The 25,191-nt window shown below is 38.3% G+C and overlaps 1 protein-coding gene across 2 annotated transcripts in view; it reads right to left on the bottom strand.

Moving 5' to 3' along the window:
• Positions 1–241: 241 nt before the first annotated feature.
• Positions 242–25,191, bottom strand: part of DDX1 (DEAD-box helicase 1) — a 40,340-nt gene continuing 15,390 nt past the window's right edge. For both annotated transcript variants that reach the window (XM_088841200.1, XM_055400025.2), the window contains exons 6-26: positions 25,052–25,099; positions 23,098–23,181; positions 22,653–22,736; positions 22,206–22,282; positions 21,579–21,651; positions 21,002–21,078; positions 20,775–20,889; positions 19,402–19,540; positions 14,488–14,548; positions 11,713–11,811; positions 10,807–10,896; positions 9,892–10,080; positions 9,201–9,252; positions 7,243–7,389; positions 4,230–4,321; positions 2,871–2,943; positions 2,646–2,718; positions 2,520–2,562; positions 1,631–1,726; positions 1,247–1,367; positions 242–582 (exon numbers count right to left, since the gene is read on the bottom strand). In XM_088841200.1, the coding sequence (XP_088697326.1) occupies positions 452–582; positions 1,247–1,367; positions 1,631–1,726; positions 2,520–2,562; positions 2,646–2,718; positions 2,871–2,943; positions 4,230–4,321; positions 7,243–7,389; positions 9,201–9,252; positions 9,892–10,080; positions 10,807–10,896; positions 11,713–11,811; positions 14,488–14,548; positions 19,402–19,540; positions 20,775–20,889; positions 21,002–21,078; positions 21,579–21,651; positions 22,206–22,282; positions 22,653–22,736; positions 23,098–23,181; positions 25,052–25,099 (1,964 nt within the window). In that variant the 3' untranslated portion in view covers positions 242–451. The remainder of the gene's footprint in view (positions 583–1,246; positions 1,368–1,630; positions 1,727–2,519; positions 2,563–2,645; positions 2,719–2,870; positions 2,944–4,229; positions 4,322–7,242; positions 7,390–9,200; positions 9,253–9,891; positions 10,081–10,806; positions 10,897–11,712; positions 11,812–14,487; positions 14,549–19,401; positions 19,541–20,774; positions 20,890–21,001; positions 21,079–21,578; positions 21,652–22,205; positions 22,283–22,652; positions 22,737–23,097; positions 23,182–25,051; positions 25,100–25,191) is intronic.

Below are 25,191 nucleotides of genomic sequence, written 5' to 3'. Positions count from 1 at the left end.
GGATCCTCTACTTCTCTCTCGTGACTCTTTCCAAGCTTCCCCATACACTGAGGCAACCAAAAGCATCTCGAGGCTGTCCCCATTTAGGACCACTTCTTGCAAAAATCCTGAAGACCATCACTAGGGATTCCACACAGTCCTCTACCAAACACACACACACACAGACACACACACACAAACTTGATTTCCTAAACCCAGAGCTTTCTTGAAAAAGAAACGCTATAAAAATAAGACACAAATGTTCATGAAAACACAGTCATCAAATTTATTCTTTTCATTAGGTTTGGCATTCTATGAAGAGTTTTCTAAGACTGATGTTTCTTGACATGCAAGAGTTAGCACTCAGAGCTTAAGTTACTATAAATACTGCTGCCTGGAAGCAGTACAACTATTTTAGAGTTTTAAGACCACAGACTTTTATTACTCAAATCTTATTCTGTGTATGTTAAAATCAGAAGGTTCTGAACAGCTGGTTAGGAAGGTAGCCAAGATGCAGGAAAGATGTCTGGGCCTCCTTTTCAAGGGCAGCCAACTCTTGAACCGTAGGAGCCAAAATATCCACGTGGCCTTTATAGTTTCCACCTGGATCACACACACGAATCACAAAGAAATGCAAATGACATGCTTGAAATAACTTGTCAGCAATACTTTGACCCAATTATATCAATTTAAACATTGCTCCCAGCAATAAAGATGTACTTACTACTGGGCAAGTTACCTCCCAAACTGTGAGTTTTAAAAATGTTAAGTTAAATCAATTAAAATCAATGGTTAGGCCTTACTAACAGCTGTCCCAATATCCAATACCCCTCCCATCCTCTCCCCCATCATCTTCTCTTTGATTTAGAAGCCATCAGTTTAGCTTGAATCTTTAATTAAAACATTTTAGGAATCAGTTAAGGGCATCACAGGCAGAGGGAATTAAATGGTATCCTGGTTATCACTTGTGCAAAATTATTGTTACTCTCTTGTTTCCTAGTAATTCCATAAATTTTTAACTACTCCAATGACATTAACACCTCAACAGAAACAGCTAAGCTGCTGTCCTTCACTCACATACAGATCACAAAATAAAAATGCTGCCTGACAAGTATGAACAAAGTGCTATGACAGGAACAGGAGGGAATGATTAATACACTAAAAATACACAATTAACAGAAGGAAATGAAACACTCTCTTCTTAAGCTGAAGCTCAAAAAGGACACATTCACATGTAAAATAGAATTAAAAGTAATTCACAGCTTACCGCCAAGAGTTCTTTTCTGGCCGTAAGTAACTTTCCCATCAAACTCATCTACTGGTACTTTTATATCTGGCTCAACCTGAGAAATGGTGCAGTTCAGGTGTTCTTCTATCTCGGACAGCAACTGAGAAAAGGAGAGGAAATTCAAGTATTTTCATATAAAAATTTCATTTTCACAAACCCAAGCTGCATTTTAATAGCATTAAAACCAGGAAGGCTAAAGGGAAGGAAGATTTCTGAAGAGATGAACTCACAAGTTACAATTTATAAACTACAATAACAACCACCCATTATGTCTTGTAACTCACAGACAAGAGCTGATATATAACCTCCATAGATAAATGCAATCTATTCTTATCAATTTTAATAACACTTTGTGAGCCTTACCTGCATCTCATTGTACCATATGGTACAGCCACCATCTTCCTTGAGTCTTGTGTTATAACACCCTTTCCCACGGCTGCTACATACATGATACCAAACCTATATTAAAGAAGGAAAAATAGATTAACATGTACAGCAACTGACATACTAGATATCTTTGTTCTCAACTAGTTTTTTGTTTTTTTTATTTTCTGTCCTCAAAGAGTAAGAAAAATAGACGGCAGCTATGGTATGTCATTCAATCACTACCACCATCAGCAGCTCACTAACTAGGTCTTCTGAAAGAGTTCTTTTTGAGAGGAATCCAAAAGATTTTCTAAAGCAGACTTTAGTTAGATGTCAATAGAAAGGAATTCTCAGATTAAAAAAAATAACAAAAAATGTAAAGTATTAGAGAATGCTATCTCAAGATCAGTATCAAAAATAACGTTCAAAGGTTTTTCATAAGAATAAAATATAGCAAAAAACAAAATGAACAATATCTAGTTTGGGAAATGAGTTTTGGGAAATTCAGAAACGCCTGCAACTATTTTGTAAATCTGAATCAATTTATATCAAAATAATAAGCTAACTCTCTCTCCCATAAAAAGTCTACCATGGCAAAAATAAAAAAAATCTACCGTGGCATGATGCTAAACAGGGTTTAAATACCTTTCAGTGAAAACAATTACATGACAGCTTTTAGGGGAAATTACATTTTGCATTGTTCCTTTCTGAACTTAATCCTACTAGTTGTCTACTCAATGAATAAAGAGAAAAAGATGCCATAAAAAGTTCATTTATATTCCATATGCACCTAAATTCAACATAAGTGAAAACTCAAACTGCTTTTATTTCAGTATCTAAAATGACAATGCAAACAATGAACATAATACAGCACGAAAAAGCTCACCTTCTCTTTTTCTGTTGCCACCAGGGAAATGGCCAGACCCATCCTAAAAGATTTTAAAAGTCTTCATTAGACTCTATTACAGAAGCAAAGATGCTTAAAAAGGAAAAAACAAAATTAGAGCCGTACCTTTCAGCTCTTCCTACTCTGCCAATGCGATGGACATAGTTTTGCTTTTCATCAGGCAAGGTGACATTTATGACTGTAAATAAAAAGTTATTACCAATTGACATAAGGTCCTAAAATTTTCAAACAGATCTGATGTTTTTTGTTCTAAATATCTGAATCATATTAAAACAGTTTCCTCTGCATTCCTTAAAATTCAAAACGCAAGCATAAAAGATTTCTTTTTACCATAAGGAACACCGTGGATATCAATTCCTCTGGCAGCTACATCTGTGCAAATCAAGAATCTGACATCTCCTTTCTATAAAGAGCAGACAGGAGAGAGAGGGATTAATTAGTACGTACACTAAAAAAATAAACATAAATGCCATCTTTCTATTAAATGAGACCTCTAATCACGAATGTATCACTATCAGATCAGAGGTCCAGTCGTTCGTTATTCACTAGAACAAGTTTTTCATTTTTAAGTTTACAATTTGCCAAAATATGACATTCAAGGTGAATAAATCAATGACTGGATTCATTTCTGCCTTTTTTCACATAAAGGTTATTAAATCACTGCTAAAAATTTGCCTTTATCTTTAGAAATCCTAACTGGTAATTCGCAAAATAAGACAGAATAAAACGTAAAAACATAAGCATTACCTTTACCCTTGTACTAAAATAATTCAGAATCCTAGGTGTTTTACCTTGAGGTTACACTTTTGAGGACAACAGAGAAAAGTCCCAAAGAGAGTGGGCCCCTAGTACTCTCACCAAGAATATGCAAGCTGGCCTTCAGATGCCATCTGTGCCACAAGGCACAGCAATTAGAGACTGGAGTGGGTGAAGAGTGCACTGACTTCCGGCCCAGGACAAGGCCGGGACAGAGGCGGCACAGATGCTGAAATAAGGCCAGGTGACTGTTGTAACATCCACACTAACCACACTCAGTGCAGAATCATGACCCAAAACTCCTAGGCCCAGTGACTTGCCACTTTTTTCAAATTAGGGGTCTCAGAGAAATGATATTTGTACTATATGCTGGGATAAACACACTGTGATAAATGATGAGAGAGCCTGTGGGTGGACGTTACTGGCCTTGAAGTACAAATGGCTCAAGTCCCGCTATCGATACCAAGAGCTATACAACCTGTCATGGGCTGCAATCAAGTAACTGGGATACTCTTCCACAAATCATTAAAAATATATTTAATTCTACAAAACCATATTCTGATACTGGTCTTAAATTAATCTACAAATTAAGTTTCCTATGGGTATTAGTACAATTTTAAAAAAAAAGATCACAGACATAATTTATCTAGTGATGCTTCTCCTAAAAATACCTATGAAAAAATTTAACTAAAATTTTCTTAAGTTGAAAATTCTTACCATACAAGTGCTGTGCCAATAGAGAACACGTAATTTACCATCTGACTGTTAAAGATGATGAGGCCCTGCCGTGATGAGGATATACCAACAGGGCAGAAGTATTTTGAAATTTCTAGGACAAGAATTGCTTTAAGAATATTAACTGGAATTGATTTAAAACTAGGCACAACTCCGCTCTTAAGTATTAAGGAAATGCAGTCAACTAAATATCAGTACCTTGAACCTTTCCAAGTTTTGCTTCCTCTCATGAGGCTTTCTGTCACCATGAAGACAAACACATGAGAACTGATGTCCCTTTTTATCAGGTCCTAGTGAAAAGTACATTAGAGTCAATCTTGGGAAACATCACGCTTCAGTTCAGTTCAGTTCAGTCGCTCAGTCGTGTCCGACCCTCTGCGACCCCATGAATCACAGCACACCAGGCCTCCCTGTCCATCACCAACTCCCGGAGTTCACCCAAACTCATGTCCATCGCGTCGGTGATGCCATCCAGACATCTCATTCTCTGTCGTCCCCGTCTCCTCCCGCCCCCAATCCTTCCCAGCATCAGAGTCTTTTCCAGTGAGTCAACTCGTCGCATGAGGTGGCCAAAGTATTGGAGTTTCAGTTTTAGCATCAGTCCTTCCAATGAACACCCAGGATTGATCTCCTTTAGAATGGACTGGTTGGATGCCAAAGCCTTTGATTGTGTGGATCACAATAAACTGTGGAAAATTCTGAAAGAGATGGGAATCCCAGACCACTTTACCTGCCTCTTGAGAAACCTGTATGCAGGTCAGGAAGCAACAGTTAGAACTGGACATGGAACAACAGACTGATTCCAAATAGGAAAAGGAGTATGTCAAGGTTGTATATTGTCACCCTGCTTTTTAACTTATGTACAGAGTACATCATGAGGAACATTACGCTTAGGAGTATATTAAAAAACAGTAACATTTAGACTACAATGGTGCCATATAATTCCATGGAAATCTAATCTCCAACTTGTCATAAACCATGGTTGACACAATCTCGGTCCTTGGTGAAATGCCATGAAAACGAACTCCATGAGCATTAAGACCGAGTCGCTGCTCTGAAGGACATTTTAAGTGACCTCTCCCGATCTGCAGCTGTGGTGCCTGTGCACACCAGGACCTCGTCTAACCCATGTAAAGAACCACAAAGTGAACAGAAGAGGTCCTGCTTCAAAGAGGCAAAAGGGGCATTAGAAGTTCATGTCCTTACTAAGTGGCCACGCCCACACGCCTGCCTTCCTCAAGGTACTCAAAGCAACTTAGTTATCTGCTTTCCTGGCCAAAGCAGTTTAGAAGTACCAAACCAGGAGGGAGCAGTGGCATTGTAGAGCCAGGTGCAGTGGCAGCAAGTCCTTAAAAAGAAACTCCTCAAGTAGACACAGTAACAAAAGCAGTGGAGTCCAGACCAGAGTAGTAATGGTCACTAAGTCTTTCAATTGTGCAATATGTTTGAAAATACAGTAAGTGTTGGGAAAAGATATAAATTAAAAATTACCATTAACATTTACTATATTTGCCTCACCACATACCTATCCCTCTATCCTTCCATCAACTCACTTTTACATTTTTGATGCATTTCAACGTAAACTGCAGTTATCGGTACAGAGTTCAGCATGCATATCATTAACCAGAGCACAGTATTCATTTAGGTTTCTTTGTTTTCTCTTGGAGGTTAAAGTTACATACAAGGAAATGTACAAATCTTAAGTGTACACTTGCTGAGTTCTTGACAAACGTGTAACTTACATGGCCCAAAGCCCTATCAAGGTACAGAACGTGAATATCATTAACAAAGAACCTTCTTGCCCTTTCCCACCTATCCACACTCCCACTTTCCTGGGAACAACCACCGTTCTGGACTTTTTCCCATCAGACATTAGTTTTGACTCTTCTAGAAAGTCATACAAATGGAATCACACAGCACAAACTCGTGTAAGAATTCTTTCATTCAGCATAATGCTTCTGAGATGCACCCACAGCTGTCTGTATTGGCAGCCTATGACACTTCAGTACTGAGTATCAGCTGTTTCACTGAATAAATATTTTGCATTTTGCTTGGCCATTCTCCTATTAATGGCCACCTGGTGTACAGTCTGAGGCCATCATGAATAAAGCTGCTGTGGCCATCTTGCACACATCTTTCATCAATACATGTTTTCACTTATCTTGGATCAATACTTGGGAGCTGAACTGAGAGGCCATAAGACAGCAATGTAAAATTTTATAAAAAACTGTAAGACCGTTTACACAAGTGCCTGTACATCAACAGTGTATGAGAATTCCCATTTTTCCACATCCTCACCCAAATTCGGTGTTTTAAGTATTTTTAATCTAGTCATTCTAATGAATGTATTTATCTAGTCATCCTAATGAGTGTATGGTGGTATTACAGTGTGATTTTATTTTGCATTTCTCTAACGACTGGTTATACTGAACATTTTTTCAGGTTGGTTTATATATTTAACATTAATTATAAGGAGCATAAAATTAGAATCATTATATTTTCATCGTAGAGCAAGTATTTTATTACAGTGACCTTTTTTACTTCAGTAATTTTTGTCTTAAAGTCTATAGCATCTCTATTAATATTTAAATTCCTGTTTTAGCTGACAGATATATGTTTTTTCATTCCCCTTCCTTCCAATATTCCTATGTCCTCAGGTTTTAGGTTTGTTTCCTGTAAATAGCATACAGCTATATATTATGCAGTCTAAAAATCTACGCTTTTCATCAAAAGACTTCAATCCACTGACAAATACTAGTTTACTCATATGCTCAGATTGTTTTCAGCAGTTCTATTACTCTGTAATTTCTAACTGCTCTGCTTTTTCTCATTTCACCCCCTTCCTTTCTTACCTTTTTTTTTAGATTAAGGTTTTTCCTCATTTATTGGTTTAGGAGATATATATCCTATTACATAATGATTACACTTGAAATTTTAACATTAATCAAAACTTCACCATTCCTCTAAATAATACAAGGGCCTTAGAACGCTGTGATTCATCTTCACTGCAATGAAACTGCCTATGTGGGAAATCATCTCATTGTCCTTCCTGGGGCCGACCACACGGGAAAGTACTGGATAAGCACAATACCTACAGTGCAACATCGCGGCTTTAAATCCTGGGCGTGAACGCTACCCTGCATCAACGTGGGACTAACCGTCTAGTAAGTAAGGAAACGAACACAGTTTATTTCAAGGGAGGAACTATTACCTCCTCCTTGCTGCATAAAATACTGCTCCAAGTTGTCACAGTCGATCTTGGTTCTACAGAAAATAATTGCTTGATCCATCTTGTGTTCCTTGATGGCTCGGACAGCATACTCCCCCTTCAGGATTTTAATAGCTTCAGACCACATCTCTTGAATAACACAACAACAACAAAAAACATAGAATTTCAATCTGAAATTGTCAGGAACACACATAATCACATAGACTTACGGCTTAACTCACCTAAAAATCTCTACTTTAATGCAACTATTATAGACAAAACCAAGGAATAAAAAGATAGGATAAGATGGTGAGAGAATCCACTTGCTCATTTATTTTTGTTTCTCTTTTTTATGCCAGTTTATGGGATACCAAAACACCTACAATTATAAAAATGTACATGTACACACACATACACAAATAAACAGAAATACCCACAACAAAGCTTTGTTCTTACAAAGACCAAAGAACTAATCATATTCTGCCTTGCATTAGTTTCCCTAAATGCTCAGTAAATGTTTACTCAATTACTTCAACCCCCTTTAAAAACTAATAAATGGTACTTCCTAAATCAATCTAAACAACAGAAAGTTCATTTTTCACTCTATGAAATAAAAACTTTACATCAAATCTAGTTAGTGACTTCTCAGTTGCCATCCTGCAAGTGTCTATCTTTCAGTGTGAAGCTGGGCTATAGTTACTCCACAATTATAACCCAAAGTATTTCTAAGGTGGCTCTGATGATCTCTAATTGTAGTAAAAACTAAGTACAACTTTTACAAGGAAAAATATATGAAGCAGTAAAAAATTTTATTTTATAAAATGTATTCTCAAACAGTGGGATGATACATTATTTTGACTATGCATGTGCTCCTCTCCAACTATACTAGCTGAGCATACACCTTATAAATTTGGAGCTGCCCATAAAAATGAGTTCAAAGGAACCCTCTTTAATCAAAATTTCAGATAGCTGACCTTTTAGATGTCTGCCAAATATCTACCATTGAATCCAACATGAATAAAATGCAATCGAACCCTTGCCAATGATCCACCTGAGACACGGGACACCAGACGTGTGGCCTAATGGGTTTCAGATCTCTTCTAGGTTCTGTTCTTGAAGCACTAGCCTTCTAGCATCGACTCAATGGACGTGAATTTGAGCAAACTTCGGGAGACGGTGGAGGACAGAAGAGCCTGGTGTGCTGCAGCCCAGGGGGCCACACAGAGCTGGACACAAGTCAGCGACGGAACGACAACAATCCTTAGTTTCACGCTATTATCTTCACGAATCCTTGAATATTATACGCCTCTTACAGACTACCTCAATTCTGCATGGAAGTATCTTTATTAAATCAGAATTTAATTTTAGGCTTTTTAAAAATTGATAAACGTTCAATGATATGGAGTTTCAGTATGGGAAGATGAAGAAGTACTGGAGATGGATGGTGGCGATGGCTGCATAGTAGGAATGGACTCAATGCTATTGAACTGTATACTTTAAAATGATTAAAATGGTAAATTTTATGCTATGCCTATTTTACCACACACACAAAAGAATCCAAAACCCATCTGAGGATCATTTCTGTGTCTTTCACAGGGTCGCACCTAACGACGTCACTTTGTTACTCAATTGCCAGACAGAAGAATCTACGTGGAATTTCTCTTGGAATTCAGGGCTAAAATACAACCTGTAGCTAGAGAAGTTCACTGGTTTCCTGGAAAAATTAAGACTACTATAATCCAAAATATTTGTATTTTATATGCCAGGAGACTAATATCTTAAATTCAGTGATTAATAATTCTGCATATTGACTGGTATGAGCATCCCCCCATTTTTAAGTTATTTCTGTTTTTTATTTTCATATGTCCTGTTCCTTCATGAGGGCAGACAGAGCAGAAATTCAGCAAAGCAGATCAATTCAAATCCTTCCACACACATTTTTATTGATTCTTCTAACTTACCCGGACTGTTAGCACCAGGTCTTGTGTTATCTTTCGCATGAACTTCATCAGTCTATCAAAAGAAAAGGATGAAAAAGAAGTGGGAAAGGGTTAAGTGATGATTCAGAACAGGTGTCTTTTTTTAAAGGGAGAACTGGATGTAACTTTAGATTCCATTTCGGACATACATCTTTATCATCTATAGGCAAAACCATTCTTCAGATACAGAAAAACTCTTATTAATTATAGGTCTAAGGCTAATCAATTTTAAATAATAAAAATACAAAGGTGGTTTTTAGAACACTGTGTATTTACAGTAAGCATACCCTTATTATATTAATATAAATCTAACAACAGTGAAATAAGTGAGAAGATGGACTCAGGAAACTGGTATTTAGGAAAATAAGACATATCAAGAATAATAAAAATACTACTAAAAAAGGAAACTACTGTGTAAGAAGTTACACAGGCAACCCTATGTATTTATAAAAATTATAACAAGGAAGACGGCTCACAAAAGTGACTTTATATGTAGAAACAAGTAAAGCATGAGCCCATCATTTATTCCATACAGACCTAAACTTTCCTGGCAATAAGCCAAACTTCTCAAAGGTCCACTGTCTGGTTGCTTTAAGCATCACAGAGAGCTCAAGGTTAAACTCGTTTATGAATGCTTCACGCTATACAAATGTGAACACTGCAGAGTACTTACCCTAATGTGGCTTTTCCCAAGCCTTTCCCAGAGTCTGTCAGTTTTGGGGTTCACTGGGACAACAACATGGTGGACAGTGTCTGGAACAGAATCTTCTCCTTTCAAATCGACCCACGTGGGGAAGTGCATGATCTTCTCAGACAGTTTCTTCACATCAAAAGAATGCAAAGTGGCTGAGCACACAATCACCTAAGCACAGAAAAAATAGTATTTAGACAAACTTCTACTTTAGAGTGACAATAAGGAATCCAGCATATGAATACAGACGTGGGGCACAAGGGTGACTAGGCCTGGAATCTAACACAAGTTCAATATCTGACTCTGCAGCAACGAGTGATGTGACTTTGGGCAGGTTAATCTCTGAGCTCCAGTCCCCTCACTGCCACAGAAATCACACCACCTAGTCCTCAAGGCCCTACAGAAACTAAGATGAATGAAAAGGTTTTTAAAAACCTAAAATCATAAGGTACTATTTATCTCCTCCTAAAAGCTTCTACCTCTAGAATTCTTCCTAAGAAAACAGAATGACAAACAGTAATATTTTAAGAAGTAATTACTAAGGAAGCAACTGTTTTGCAACAGCTTAAGACATTTTTCCTTCAAAAAGGAAGGAGTGCTCAGAATCTTGAATATAAACCCTACACTCTGTAGAAAAGGGAAAAAAAAAAAAAACTAAGAATTTTTTACTTATAGTCTTCTGTTACACTTAAGTAATGTCCTCAAATTCCCTTCACCTAAAAGCAGCTCATAAGACTGTTCCTTTGTGCATACTATTTAATCAGGTATGAAAGAAAATGTTTCATGCAGTAGTTAACTTAACCAGAAGACACTAAAATGCGAATGTAACAAAAAAGTAAGCATTAGTACATAACAAATGTCTACATGCTATTTGAAAATGCATTAGTTATTGTATACCTGAAGTCTTTTTCCATCAGAGGTAATCTGAGGAATCTGATTGTGAATCCTATTGATAAAATCAGAGTAACCTTGAGAAAGAAGTCCATCCTATAGCAGAAGCAAAAAAAAGCGTTAGGTTTTAAACCACTATCTAAATCTTTTCTAAATCAATCACAAAACAAAAGACATGGAAACTAATCCATAATAATTAAAAATTAATTATCAATTAATTAAAAATAATTCAGAATAATTATTTCCAATTGAATACTCAAAGAGTTATAAATTCAACTTTAAAGCCCATGTGACTGTAATATGAAAAAAACCTGATAATTTATAACTCAAAAATCATACTCTGGTATTCTAAAATGAACATGAGAGTTAATAGCTCCCACCACATCTCCTTAAGAATATTACTTTAACATGAAAAAACAAAAACCTTCAATGTTGAAAAGCTACTTCATCTTGAAAATAATTTGGAAATATATCTCAAGAGCCCAAAATACATAAATCCAATTTGAAATGTTAAAAAAAGAAGTAGGTACAAACAAGATAATTATTTGGAGTAGAAGACAAACTGACATTTCTAATAATGAGGGTGGTTAAATAAACCATGAAGTATGCATGTAACAGACCAGTAGGCAGCCTTTAAAACTGTTCATAAATAATGACATGAGATACTCATGTACCATATTAAAAAAAAAGATCTCCCAGATTTCACACAGCCTGACTACAACTGCAAAAAATAGTCTTTACTATAAATGTAAGGAGTGAATGGAAATACACCAAACTGGTAACAATATTTCTTTATCGGTATTAGGATCATGATTGAATTGCATTTTTTTTTCAAGTTACACATTTTATCTCCAGAAACATAAGCAAAAAAAAAAAAATTTTCTTTTAAAGCATGAGTAGATTTTAACATACAGCTTCATCCAGGACCAGGAATCTAACTTGGGATAAGTTCAGCTTTCCTGTAGACACCAGATCATCCAGTCTTCCTGGAGTGCCAACGACAATATCCACCTAAAAAATACACCAAAACAGCACCTTATGAAACTTAAAGGACTATTGCAATCACCTTAGAAGAGGAACCAACAATGGCCTACAAACAACAGAAACATGCATACTGAAGTAGTCACAGTCAACTACAAATCTGCAAAAATGGGAGTTCCAGATACTGCTGAAATGTTAAATTTGAATCTGGTTTGAAATTAGTGTGACAACTTTGGCAACTGATTTGAACATTTTTAACTGTTTTATACAGTCTAATTATAACAACTCTGAAATTAAATCAGGATCCAAATCCCTATTCCACTATGATCCACTGTGTAACCTTAACTAATTTAATCTCTTCTAGTTTCCATTTTCTCATTCCCAGGTGGCGTTGGTGGTAAAAAAAAATCCACCTATCAATTCAACTAAGGACAAGTTTCATGTAGATTTTTATTAAAAAAGATTTTCAAGTATCCACAAAGAGAACTGTATAATGAGCCCCTACACCAGTACAAATGATTAACATTTTACATTTCCACTCACACGTACACACAAACACACCTTTTAATCAAGTCCATGGTACAGTGAGCAGAAACATGGGCTTTGAAGTAAGCTCTACCTGTAAGTTGTAAGATCTGGAGCAAATTACTTAATATTTGGTATAAGTTCTTTTCCTAATCAGTAAAAACGGAGAAAAGGACGACCATCACAAGGGCTACTATTGGAACTGCATAAGAAAATGTGTAGAATGTACTTAACAGAGCCTGGCCCATTTCGAGAAAGTACTCAAAAGGGGATAAGTATTTTTAAAGTGTGCACAGAATGTATGTGTGTGAACACAATAAGGTATTATATAGAATCATTCAATAAATTAAGACAATTCAAAACTTCTCCTCTTTAGCAACAGAGATAAAAAATCATTTTCATTGTTTTTCACTTGTCTTCTCCACTCCAGATTTCTCCAAACAAATTTATCAGTGTAGTCTCATTACCTCAGTTTTCCACCCCCTGAAAAACTGAGAGGACTGTGTGAAAAGACGTTTAATTTGATCCAGCAGAAGGCATTTATAGCCCCATAAAAATGAAAGACATTGCTGAAGCTGCTGTTTCAACTGTGCTGATAACTATAATCAAGTCTCAGTTCAATCTAGAAAATATTGTCTGAAAATATGGACAGAAAACCCTTCAACGTTTTAAAACAATGTACTGTGTGCCAAGTACTGCGCTACACACACAGCAGTGACTACAATACCACTCTGCTTCTATGTGTAATGTCTCTTTACAAAGGATGCTAACCCACCATGCAAGTTTCCTCCCTCCTCAATTTCAGTAGGTAGTCAGCATGAAAACAGACACCAAGTCTCTCAGGTCCAAAAAAAAAAAATGTCAAATTGGAAAAGCCTGCAAGAAATATTTATATAATTTGGAGAACAGCACCAAGCACTTCTTCAAGTCTAACTGCACATGTTGCATAATTCTGCCACTTTAAGAAATTTTATAAATTAAGTAGTTCTATTCTCTGACTCCAGAGCTGACTTCTGGCCCCAGCGTGAACACAGGGCTGAGGGCGAGTGAGAGGGCAGTGGGAGATAATAGAGGCCAAGAAGGTAAGATGGAAAGAAGAGCAGAAAGAGAATATATTGCAAATTCTCTAAGTAGAAAGGACCTGAGTCCTAACAAGAAAGCTGTGGAAGAACACTGCCTTTACTTTGCCATCAGCTGCAGTCAGTACCAAATTTTAGATCTAACTGGCAAAAGCAGATATAATTCCCTAAAAGCTCTGTAGCTGGAAAATATAAGAAAATCACTTCTGGGGAAAATAAATTTGGATGTGAGGAACCAAGATAGGGCATGAACATATTAAATCTTTCTTATAACCACTAAAACATGACCCATCAAGTAAGAACATATCAAAGCAACATTACCATCTTAGAATAATATTAAGTACAGTAATATGATTCCTTGCCTCTAATATGCCATACCAGGTCAAATCAAAACCATTCAGCATACAATTTCATTTGACAGCAGCGCCAAGGAATTAGAGGGAGAGCATATTTGCTCACCATGACTCAGTATCAGGCTGTTTAAATTAAATGATAAAATATTTAGGAAAGGAATGGAAGGGAACTTTGCAAGGAGAAAGTTACCTCATACATACAAAACATTTTATGAAGTTCTACCTGTATCTGAATGGATGAACAATTCAGTTTCCCAAACGTCCCCCCCAGTAAGGAGACTCACGGTCCTAGCTTCGTCCTTGGTAACTGCACAGCCTTTAAGACAGACCTGAATTCGTCTCCCTCCCACTGGAACCACCACCCCACCACCCCTCAGCCTCCAAGGATCACTGCTAATACTTCTACCTTCTCTGTGCCACCTTATTTCCATTTCTATTTTTCACTCCAGTTTTCTCTTGCTCAGCTATCCCCAAAGGAAATGACTCTTTAATGCATGCAAATGGGAAGGAATTTTCAGGTGCTCAAAAGATAAACCAAAAGAATTCATGTATGTTGGAATTTTGCATGAGGTGTTTGGAAGAGAAGGCTGCACTGTATACTTTTGGGAAAAGAAAAGGTATAAGATATTTTTGAACATACATACACTCTTGTGAACTTGTTTTCATTTCAGCCTCATTTTTCTTGAAACACAACAGAACTATATGGTCAACATGACAACACATAATGTTACTTTAAAAGTAAAACTTACCCCGTTATCCAAAACAGAGAGCTGATCCCGTGCCGCAACACCTCCAATTATCAGAAGCTCCCTGAAATGAATGAATACCAGAATAATAACGTAGAGAAAGATTAAAGCCTGCTTTTTTTTCCCCCCAATTTTGACAAAGTGCATATTCAAATTGAATAACTGAGAAAGAATCTGTAATAAAAATCTAGAGAAGGAAAGAAACAAGGCCTTTCATTTTCAGAAGCTAATAAAATGAATGGTAAAGTGAGAAGAATGTGAAACCTTGGAACCCAGAAAACAGCAGTCCCCATCTACGCATCTTCCTATATCAGGATAACTCCAGGTGTCCCGAAATTGGATTTCAATCAGCCTTTATAGACACATGTGGTTGTATGTGTATAAAATATACGCTCATATAGATTCTTAAAAGTTGCCTCCAGGTCAGTAACTAACAACTGGGGGATGGGGTGAAAGGAGACTCTTCACAGAATATCCTTTTGTGTTTGAATTTTTCTCATTCCAGATACTAATACTTCCAAAAATGTGTGTAGATTAAAAGACTGCCTTATGCCAATATTATTAATTCAATGCAGGGACAGAATAGACTTTTCAACAAATGGAGCTAGAACAAATGGATATGCACGAGTGAAAGAATGAAGTTAAACCTCATTCTCAGGCCACACACAAAAATTAGTGCAGAATGAATCACAGAGCTAAACACGGATGTAAGATCTAAAACTATAAAATTTCTGGGGAAAAAACCGCAAATTTTCATGACCTTAGGTTAGGCACAGTCCCTTACAACACCAAAAAAATAAACAAGCAAGAAATGAAAAAATAAACTTGACTTCATCAATATTAAACACTTTTATACTTCAAAGGACACTACCCAGAGTGAAAAAGCCCACAGAACGAGAGAAAATACATGCAAATCACATATATCTAACCATACTACTACATGTATCTTATATATATAATCTTATAACTCAATAATAGACAAATACCCAACTGAAAAATGGGCAAAGGATCTGAACGGACATTACAGATGGCTGGTAAGCCCGTGAAAAGATGTTCAACAAGATTAGCTATTAGGGAAATACAAACCAAAACCACGGTTAGGTACCACTGCACACCCACTAGGAAGGCTGTAACTGTAAAGACATAATAGGAGAGGATGTGGAGAAACTGGAACGCCCACGCGTTACTAGCAGGAATGCAGAATAGTGCTGCACCTTCGGAAAACAGTCAGGAGCACCTGAAGACGTTAAACACGAAGCTACTGCATGAGCCAGCGGTTCCACTCCTGGGCAGACACCCAGGAGAAACGGAAATGTGTGTCCACACAAGACTCTGTACACTAACGCTCACAGCACAGTAACCAAAAAGTGGAAACAAACACCCATGAAGCAGTGAACAAATTAAAAATGTGGTATATGCATAAATGGAATACTTCTTGAAAATAAAAAGGAATCAAGTACTAATACATACTGCAACACTGATGAACCTTACAGACATTACGGTACATGAGAAAAGCGAATCCAATAAAAGCACATATTATTTGATTCCATTTATAAATAATAAGATGTACAAAACAGGCAATCAATAAATGGAAATCAGTGGCTGCCCAAGGACAGGAAGGTTAGAGGGAAATGGGAGTGACTGCTAATAGGCAGCATTTCTTTTGAGGGTGATGAAAATGTCCTAAAATTGGCTTTGGTGGTTGCATAACTGTGTGAATATAAGAGAAGCTAAAATAATCTGTACATTTTAAAAAGTGAATTATATGAATGTGAATTATATCTCATATGTGCATGCTCAGTAGCTCTGTTGTGTCCAACCCTGTAGACTGTATGTAGCCTGCCAGGCTCCTCTGTCCTTGGCATTTCCCAGGCAAGAATACTGGAGTGTGTTGCCATCTCCTCCTCCAGGGGATCTTCCCAACCAGGGATCGAACCTGCATCTCCTGCACTGGCAGGCAATTCTTTACCACTGAGCCACCTGGAAAGCCCATATCTCACTACTGCTGCTGCTGCTGCTAAGTCGCTTCAGTCATGTCCGACTCTGTGCGACCCCATAGATGGCAGCCCACCAGGTTCCCTTGTTCCTGAGATTCTCCAGGCAAAAACACTGGAGTGGGTTGCCATTTCCTTCTTCATATCTCACTACAGCTATCCACAAAAAGACTGTCTCTATTATAAAGAGCCTACAAAATTACTTCTGAGTCGGCCAGACAACTTTTAATCATTCATTTAAAAAACACTAGAAAATACAGAAAAGGTGTCAAAAGTTGAGTCTCATAAATTCTATGACAGATTAAAACAATGGCTTTATGGTTACCTTCTGCCATCTTAAGCGATTCAGACAGTAAAAACGAAAAACCAAAAAGCCTTCTGTTCTGTGCAAGTCCATTACCTTGGCACGTCCCTAACCACCTACCACCCCAGAGCCATTATGTTTCCTAAATCTGGTAACACCAGATGCCAAACTGGCTACTTAAGAATCACCTGGAAGACATGCCATTCTTCCTTAAAAAACAAACAAAAGAGTTTAATTCTTATTTCCTGGAAATCTGATTCCATAAACCCAGAGGAGAGATCAATAAACTTGTAGTTGCAAGTAAGGTCCTTAACTTCTGGGTTCAGTAACTACGGTCCTAAATCTATCATTTCTTTTACAAAACTTCCCTCTTATCGACTTTTCTAATCAGATATATTTATGTCTACAAATTTAGCAGAAGAAAACTACATATACACCTAACAATCTATGCTTGTGAGCAGAGCACTGCAGGGCTGAGGAACGTAAAAGACCAGCCCCTGCCTGAAGGAGTGTAAGACTGAGCCGGGACGAGCAGAATTATGCACTGAAGACCAGGAACTCTAACGTGACGGTGTGCACGGATTACAGGGCGGCAAATGCAGTCAGTCGTCTCCGAGGAGGGAGAAAGGACTGGGCCAGTACTGACACATGAGCATCCTAGAGAGAACCAGGACTTGAGTTGGGTCTTCAAACATGGGAAAGGTTCAATAGTACTAAATACTGAAATGAGAAACACCCCACTTGATCATCTTAACAAATAAATTGATCTTATCATCCATCTTCACTTACAGGCTTTGTCCAGATGTACGTTAATCTTGACCCATAATTAGAGCACAAAAATCAACTTATATGAGCATGTTACGTTCTTCCAAAGACACTCCCCTGTGAAGAGTTCCGAACCCCTTATACTAGGCAGGCGCTCTGGAAACGTACTCTTGTGTGACACCCTCTGTTGTGGCCTCAAGGCATTTCGTCACATTACTGCTGTGTTGTTTCTCTCCCCACCACTCTGTCTCCACTTCTGCCCACAATTCTATAAAAGCAAAGATGAATTCTCACTTATACCCTAATCCCTAACCTAAGTCTTCACACCTAGGTAGCTATTCAGATAGTTACTGAAAGAATGAAATGCATCAATCCTCAAGACAAAATTATAAATTATTTTACTAAAAAAGTCTTACTAAGTATAAATTTATCCCTGAATAAGTTTAACTTATAAGACAGATTAATATTTAAAAGATGCATCTACGGGATATCAATAATTAAAGTTTCTGAAGTTAGATCGTGGGTATGGTTGCACAACTTCGTGACCATATACTAAAAACCACTGAGTTGTATACTTTAAACAGTGAATTTTAATGGTGAATGTGAATTATATTTCAGTAAGAAAAGGTAATTAAAGCAAAATTAATAAAAATCAAGTGGCAAATCAACTGACAGATGTATGTATGACATAGCTTTCCTGGTATTGAGAAGGTATGGTATGGCTTTCCTGGAATAGAAAAGGATTGTTACTGAGCCAGAAGCTCCCCAAGCTCAATAGACTAGTGGTCTCCCCTCAAGTGGCAGAAAGAGCCCCCCAACTAGACAGACCGGCCTGATGCCCACAGGCAAGGTGGTCACCACTGTGAGACAGGCAAGAGTTAACCTCACCAAGTCAAGTTTACCAACACATGAGACAGAGTGATATATTATCTATGCAAATGAAGTGATGAAGCTAAAATTAATGAAACGGACCCTTTAATGAATTTTTACTCTGATTCTATTTTGCAAATTATAACTATGTAAGAGACACAGGAAAAATCTCAATTTACTTTTTGGACTCTAAAATCACTGTGGAAGATGACTGTAGACATGAAATTAAAAGACAACTGCTCCTTGGAAGAAAAGCAATGACAAACCTAGACAGCATATTAAAAAGCAGAAACATTACTTTGCCTACAAAGGCCCGTAGGGTCAAAGCTATGTTTTTTCCAGTAGTCATGTACAGATGTGAAAGCTGGACAATAAAAAAGGCTAAGCACTGAAGAACTGATGCCTTCGAACTGTGGTGTTGCAGAAGACTCTTCAGAGTCCCTTGGACTGCAAGGAGAACCAACCAGTCAAATCCTAAAGGAAATCAGTCCTGAATATGCATTGGAAGGACTGATGCTGCAGCTGAAACTCCAATACTTTGGCCACCTGATGTCAAGAACTGACTCAATGGAATAGACCCTGACGCTGGGAAAGATTGAAGGCAGGAGAAGGGGATGACAGAGGATGAGATGGTTGGATGGCATCACCGATTCAACAGACATGAGTCTGAGTAAACTCCAGAAGATGGTGAAGGACAGAGAAGCCTGGCGTGCTGCAGTCCGTGGGGTTGCAAAGAGTTGGACATGAATGAGAGACTGAACGACACCACCACTTTTTTTAAATTGAACTTTTCTCACTTAAACAGAACTTTTATATGGAAACTAACTGCTGCTATATATCAAATTCAAACATATTTACACATGCATCCACATGCATATGTGGATGTACCCTGCATTTCTCCCTCGACTTTTCCTATTTTACTCTTCTTCCAAAACGACTCAGGTCTAAAGACAACAGGCATTTGAGCACAAGAGGACTCCTTACCTTAACTTAGGATTATCAATGTATTTCTTAAACTGCTTGACGTTATTCAGAGTTTGTTCAGCCAACTCCCGGGAAGGCTCGACAATAAGAGCTTTTGGAGCGTTGGGGAGAAACTTTGTTTGTGCCACCTGCGCGTTACCTAAAGAGAATGGAAAAGATTGGGGCACACCTCAGGATACTTCTGTTTTTAAGACGACGAGCGCAAATATTCCACCATCAAAATCTCAGAAACAATTGTCAAGCAATACAGATGGTAGTCGAACAAAACAAAGATTCCTGAAATGAACTACAGCTTCTTTAAAACTAGCTGCAGTAATTTTAATTGATCAAGCAATTTTAATTGATCATAGGCTTTGTGACAAATAGGCTTCCCTGGTGGTTCAGACAGTAAAGCATCTGCCTGCAATTTGGGAGACCTGGGTTTGATCCCTGGGTTGGGAAGATTCTCTGGAGAAGGAAATGGCAACGCACTCCAGTACCCGTGCCTGGAAAACACCATGGAAGGAGGAGCCTGGTATGCTACAGTCGATGGGGTTGCAAAGAGTCAGACACAACTGAGCGACTTCACTTTCCTTTCCTTTCACTTTCCTTTGTGATAAATGAGCTTTGAGACATACTGAGCTTAAATAACTGAAGCAGACTAGGCAGCACAATGGTTAGAGTGTGCACTCTGGAGTCAGACGGCTTGTATTTGAATTTAGTTCCACCGCTTACTTATTCCGGAGAAGGCAATGGCAAGCCACTCCAGTACTATTGCCTAGAAAATCCCATGGATGGAGGAGCCTGGTAGGCTGCAGTCCGTGGGGTCGCTAAGGGTCGGACATGACTGAGCAACTTCACTTTCACTTTTCACTTTCACACATTGGAGAAGGAAATGGCAACCCACTCCAGTGTTCTTGCCTGGAGAATCCCAGGGACGGGGGAGCCTGGTAGGCTTCCGTCTATGGGGTCACACAGAGTCAGACACGACTGAAGTGACTCAGCAGCAGCAGCTTACTTATTCTGTGACCTTGGTCAAGTCCCTATTCTTCAGGTTCTTTGTCTGTAAAACTACCTTGCAGGGTTGTTGCAAAGACTAAATATCGCGGGTGACACCTAACACAGCGCCATGGCATTTAATAAGCACACACCCTGTAAACCCTAGATACCATCATCATCATTATGATCAGTTTCCCCCAAATGCCCGGCCTGAAACCAATACTTGGGAGTTTATGAATTGGGTTCTGACCCTGAATTTTACTGATGCGTTCAACAAAGAAGAGAGACTAAACCAGCCGGGGAGAACCTGGACCTCACTGTGAGAAGCCGCGGTCACTGGAGTTCTCACCACACCCACTTCTTGAAACCCTCACCCCCTCGGGTGCAATACCTACCTGTGTGCTGCGACTTGACAACAAAACTCTCCGGTGCCTTGGAAAGGGCAACGAAACCATCTTTGGGTGGAAACTTGAATTCTTCTTCCCCGAAGTTAAATTTGAGTTCCGCGTTCTAGCATTGAATAAAGGAGAAATTGATAATTCTGAACCTAAGAGCAAACTAACCAAGATGAAATGATGAAGATCAAAGTAGCTTATAGTACCAGCAACATATCTCTACCTACCTTCAAAACACAGGCAGGAAACAGGGCTTGGTTCTTCATATGTGGTGGTACTTCAAATGCCAGACCAAGGTCTTTGCCTTTAAAAAAAGAGACAGAGATACAGAAAATGAATCGAAACGAGTAGGAAAGGACCTCCACACGCTCACACCGTCAACGCTACCAGCCTATCTGTACTGACGTTCCCCTCCTGGTTCTGGCATTAACTGTGCTGCCTAACACCACCTTCTCAGAGAAGCCTCCTCTGACCAACCCCAGACATCACCTTCCATTCCCTCACCCAGACTTCATACCCTCTCAGTGCCCACTGTTCCCTCCTAACGTATCATAGACTTGTCTGCCTCCCCCCACCAGTAGGTAAAGCCCACAAAACTGTACATAAATTTGTCTACTCCCTTTTCTGCTGCATCTCCAGAACCTACCCGCATGCCTGACACACGGCAAATTTTCAGTAAGCATTTGTCTAAAAGAAAGGTAAGGAGGAAGGGAAAGAGGACTAAAAGCAGTGAGGGAATTTTAAAAATCCCCAATACTGAATATCATATATATTCTCTAACAAAACAACCCATAGAAAGCTTACCGTTTTTGGAGAATTTGACATGCCCTTTATCTATATCTAGGTAACATCCAATGGTATCATGCATAGTGAATTCCTAGAAAACCAGAAAGTCAAGTACTGTTAATAAAAAGCAAAATTGAAAATAAGGTTAAAAGTTCAAATATAGTTGCATCCAAAGTAAGTGCTAGTATTGCATAATAATTACTTAAAATTCTAATGCAGATGTTAAAAATGCCTACTCTAGCACATCACATATAATAGTAGAAGCATCGGACACACTTCTTAGAATCCACAAGATATTAAGACTCATCCACATTACTACAGACATAGGTTACCAGAACAAGTGTATTTAGATATAACATAATTCAGAAGAAGAAATGAACACCGCAAGTATTAAAGTCAAAGCCCAAATCAAAATGGGGTGAACACAAAGAAACTATGGAGGGGCTAATGAATGGTATAAATGAAAAGCAGTTTTTTCATTTTGTATCATTTCTTCACCACAGTCCAAAACTGAACTTTCTGTGGAAAATGTTCAGAAAGTCACTTGAACTTGACAATCGTTTCTATACCCTTAGTCATGTCACGAGTGATCAAATATGCAAGAAAATGTCCTAAGCTATGATTGAGTCACTAAAGACAACTTACCTCTCCATAATTATCAAACTGCTTGTTGTGGGATTTCTTCCCTGTTCCACCAAAGCCAAATCCAAACTTGTCAGTACCTAGATTTTAAAAGTATTTTATAAATGTGGGAAGAAAAAGTATAAAGTAAAAAGCACCATAAAAGAGGCTTACAAGTTGAAGATAATCTGAAGCATCTACAAGTATTGTGTGGTGTGTATTAATGCAGACTAACTTTACTGACTTTACTCAACATTATTCCTCCTGATTTTATGACGTTACAATATCTGTTTTGGGGGGACTTCAAAGCTTTCTTGGAATGAGGTAAGGAATAGGTAAATAATATTATTTCTATGTCTCTAAATATAAACTTTGTATGGTTAAGTTTATTATTTCACTCCCTACTAAAACAAAACGTTAAAAATACACAAAAATAAATCAATAAACTCAGTTTATTTCAGAAACACTTACCGAGGTCTAGGGACGCCTGCATGGAAGACCACCCAACTCTGCACAACCCTTGGTCATGACAGGATACCTCATAGTAGTGCTTCCCTACAGGGGCAAAATACTTTTGAGATTTACATAAATCGTACACATATGATTCATTTACCACACAGCCACTTTTCCATTTAGACATGAATCTGAGCAAACTCCGGGAGAGAGTGAAGGGCAGGGGAGACTGGCATACTGCAGTCCATGGGGTCACAAAGACTCAGATGCTACTGAGCAGCTGAACAACAACACTTTTCCACTGTTTCTGAATTACATTTTATGTGTTCCAGATGAGGACCTGTAGATCTTTTTGCAACATTAAAAACCTTTTCCGATCCTCACTTTAAAGCTACTTTAAAGAAAGTTCATGTACTAATACATCTCCCCAAAAGTTTGTAGGAGCACAAATGTTGTTTAATACCTTTCGTTAAGCCTTTGGTGGCTCTGCATCCATGCCATTCCTTTACTTCTCTGCTCTGACAACAAAGACCGTCTGACCCAATTGCTGGATTTGAGAAAAACACAGAAAACCATGTCAGTACAGATGATGTAAATCACGCACTCTGAAATAAGTATCATTCAGTCTCACTAATGAGATAAATTTTCGCTTGCTGTAGGGACTGCTGATTGCTGAAGGACAGCAGCATCTTCTGTGTGAGTAACTGCCCCCATTCAACCCCTGGAGGGCCATGCCACAGGCTGGGGACTAGTTTCTTTAGCATTTTACCACAACAAAAAGGAATCAACACAGTACCTACCTTGACTTGCACTAACGCCAGCTGCACCACCTACACTTATTTAGACAACTATCCTCTGCTGCTGCTGCTGCTAAGTCACTTCAGTCGTGTCCGACTCTGTGTGACCCCATAGACGGAAGCCCACCATGCTCCCCCGTCCCTGGGATTCTCCAGACAAGAACACTGGAGTGGGTTGCCATTTCCTTCTCCAATGTGTGAAAGTGAAAAGTGAAAGTAAAGTCGCTCAGTCGTGTCTGACCCTTAGCGACCCCACGGACTACAGCCTACCAGGCTCCTCCGTCCATGGGATTTTCTAGGCAATAGTACTGGAGTGGCTTGCCGTTGCCTTCTCCGCAACTATCCTCTAGAGTCCCTTAAAGAAATCGGTAACTAAGGATGACACTTGTTGCTCTGATTTTATGCTGAAATAAGGGTCTGAATCAACGCTACTAAAAGGAAAAGAGAAACTTCCCTGGCTTGTTCCCTAACCTGTGGATCCAGCAATCACAAAGGGAAAGCAGGAGAATACTGAATAAATAACCCTGTGGCTGTTATTTGCTAATACAGGACTCGCAAACGTGAACTTCTATATTATATACCACAGTCAGTCAGAGCACTAACTGGTGCTTTTCGGCTTTAAGTAAAGCATTTGGCTTTTATCTGTACTAGAAACTGCAACTTTTGTCCTGGTTTGGGCTTGCAAGTTATATCTGGCACCTGACTGTAGAAGAAGCTTTTTGGAAAAGCACCTCATCACACATTTCCCTTCACATATCAGGAACTACATTATCTATTCAAAGTATAAATTCTCATGAGTACATCATATAAACCTCTGAATTTTTAAAAAGTTCTCTGACAATGGTAAATCCTAAAAATTTTTGTATTTAAAATTCTTTATGCGTACATACATAAATAAACTAGATACCACATGGTGAAGAGCAGCATTGGGGTTGCTCGTTTTTGTCATGATTCCTCAGGCCCCCTCAACCTTTCTCTGTATCCTGATTTTCTTCCTCATTGACACCTGGGGAAAATTCCTCCGAGTTGACTATACAGTTCTGACTTGTTCTTCCTAATGGCTACACAATGGTCCATGGACACACCCTAATCTTTGTTTACTATTCTGGCAGCAGCATTTACTTTGCTGGCAGTTTTCATCATTACAAATAATGTCACATCCAACAGCTCTGAATGTATATCCTTGCATCCGGCAAATTTTTTCCCAATGAGCTTGATCTTCCAGGAATATACATTCTTTAAATACTAATAAATAATGCGGAACTGCTTCTTAGAGAGGCAGCCAATTTGTACGTTTGTATCGCTCTTCTGGATTCTTGCTAATCAGATGGTATAAACATTCACTGTAACTTTTACATTCCACTTCCCTACTACCTGTAAACTTGACCTTTGCATGTTTATTGCCATTTGGATCTGCTCTTCTGTGAACTGCCTATTCACATACTATGCCCATTTTCCTTATTGGCTGCTTACCTCTTTCTTACTAAAATAAGTAACCCTTTGTCAGCCATCAACACAAGAACCCCTTATCAGTTTATAAGTATTCTTTATCTTTCCTCAGCATTGCATTAAAAACAAGTTTTTGAATTATAAATATGTTGCTAAAATCTCTCCACTTACCGAAAGCAGATCCTCTGTCATACGGGTTCATTTGCCATTTGTTCAGCACTAAGCAAATTAAAAGAAGAAAAGTTAACCCTAAATAAACATAATTTAAAACATTCTACAGAAAATAAAGTGAATATTTTATATCATACTTT

The sequence above is a fragment of the Moschus berezovskii genome, chromosome 11, assembly GCF_049115385.1.
Source record: "Moschus berezovskii isolate FMDL1 chromosome 11, NW_MosBer_1.0, whole genome shotgun sequence".
Taxonomy (NCBI): domain Eukaryota; kingdom Metazoa; phylum Chordata; class Mammalia; order Artiodactyla; family Moschidae; genus Moschus; species Moschus berezovskii.
Note: the sequence above shows the minus strand (reverse complement) of the source record. Positions and strands in the feature narration are given on the sequence as shown.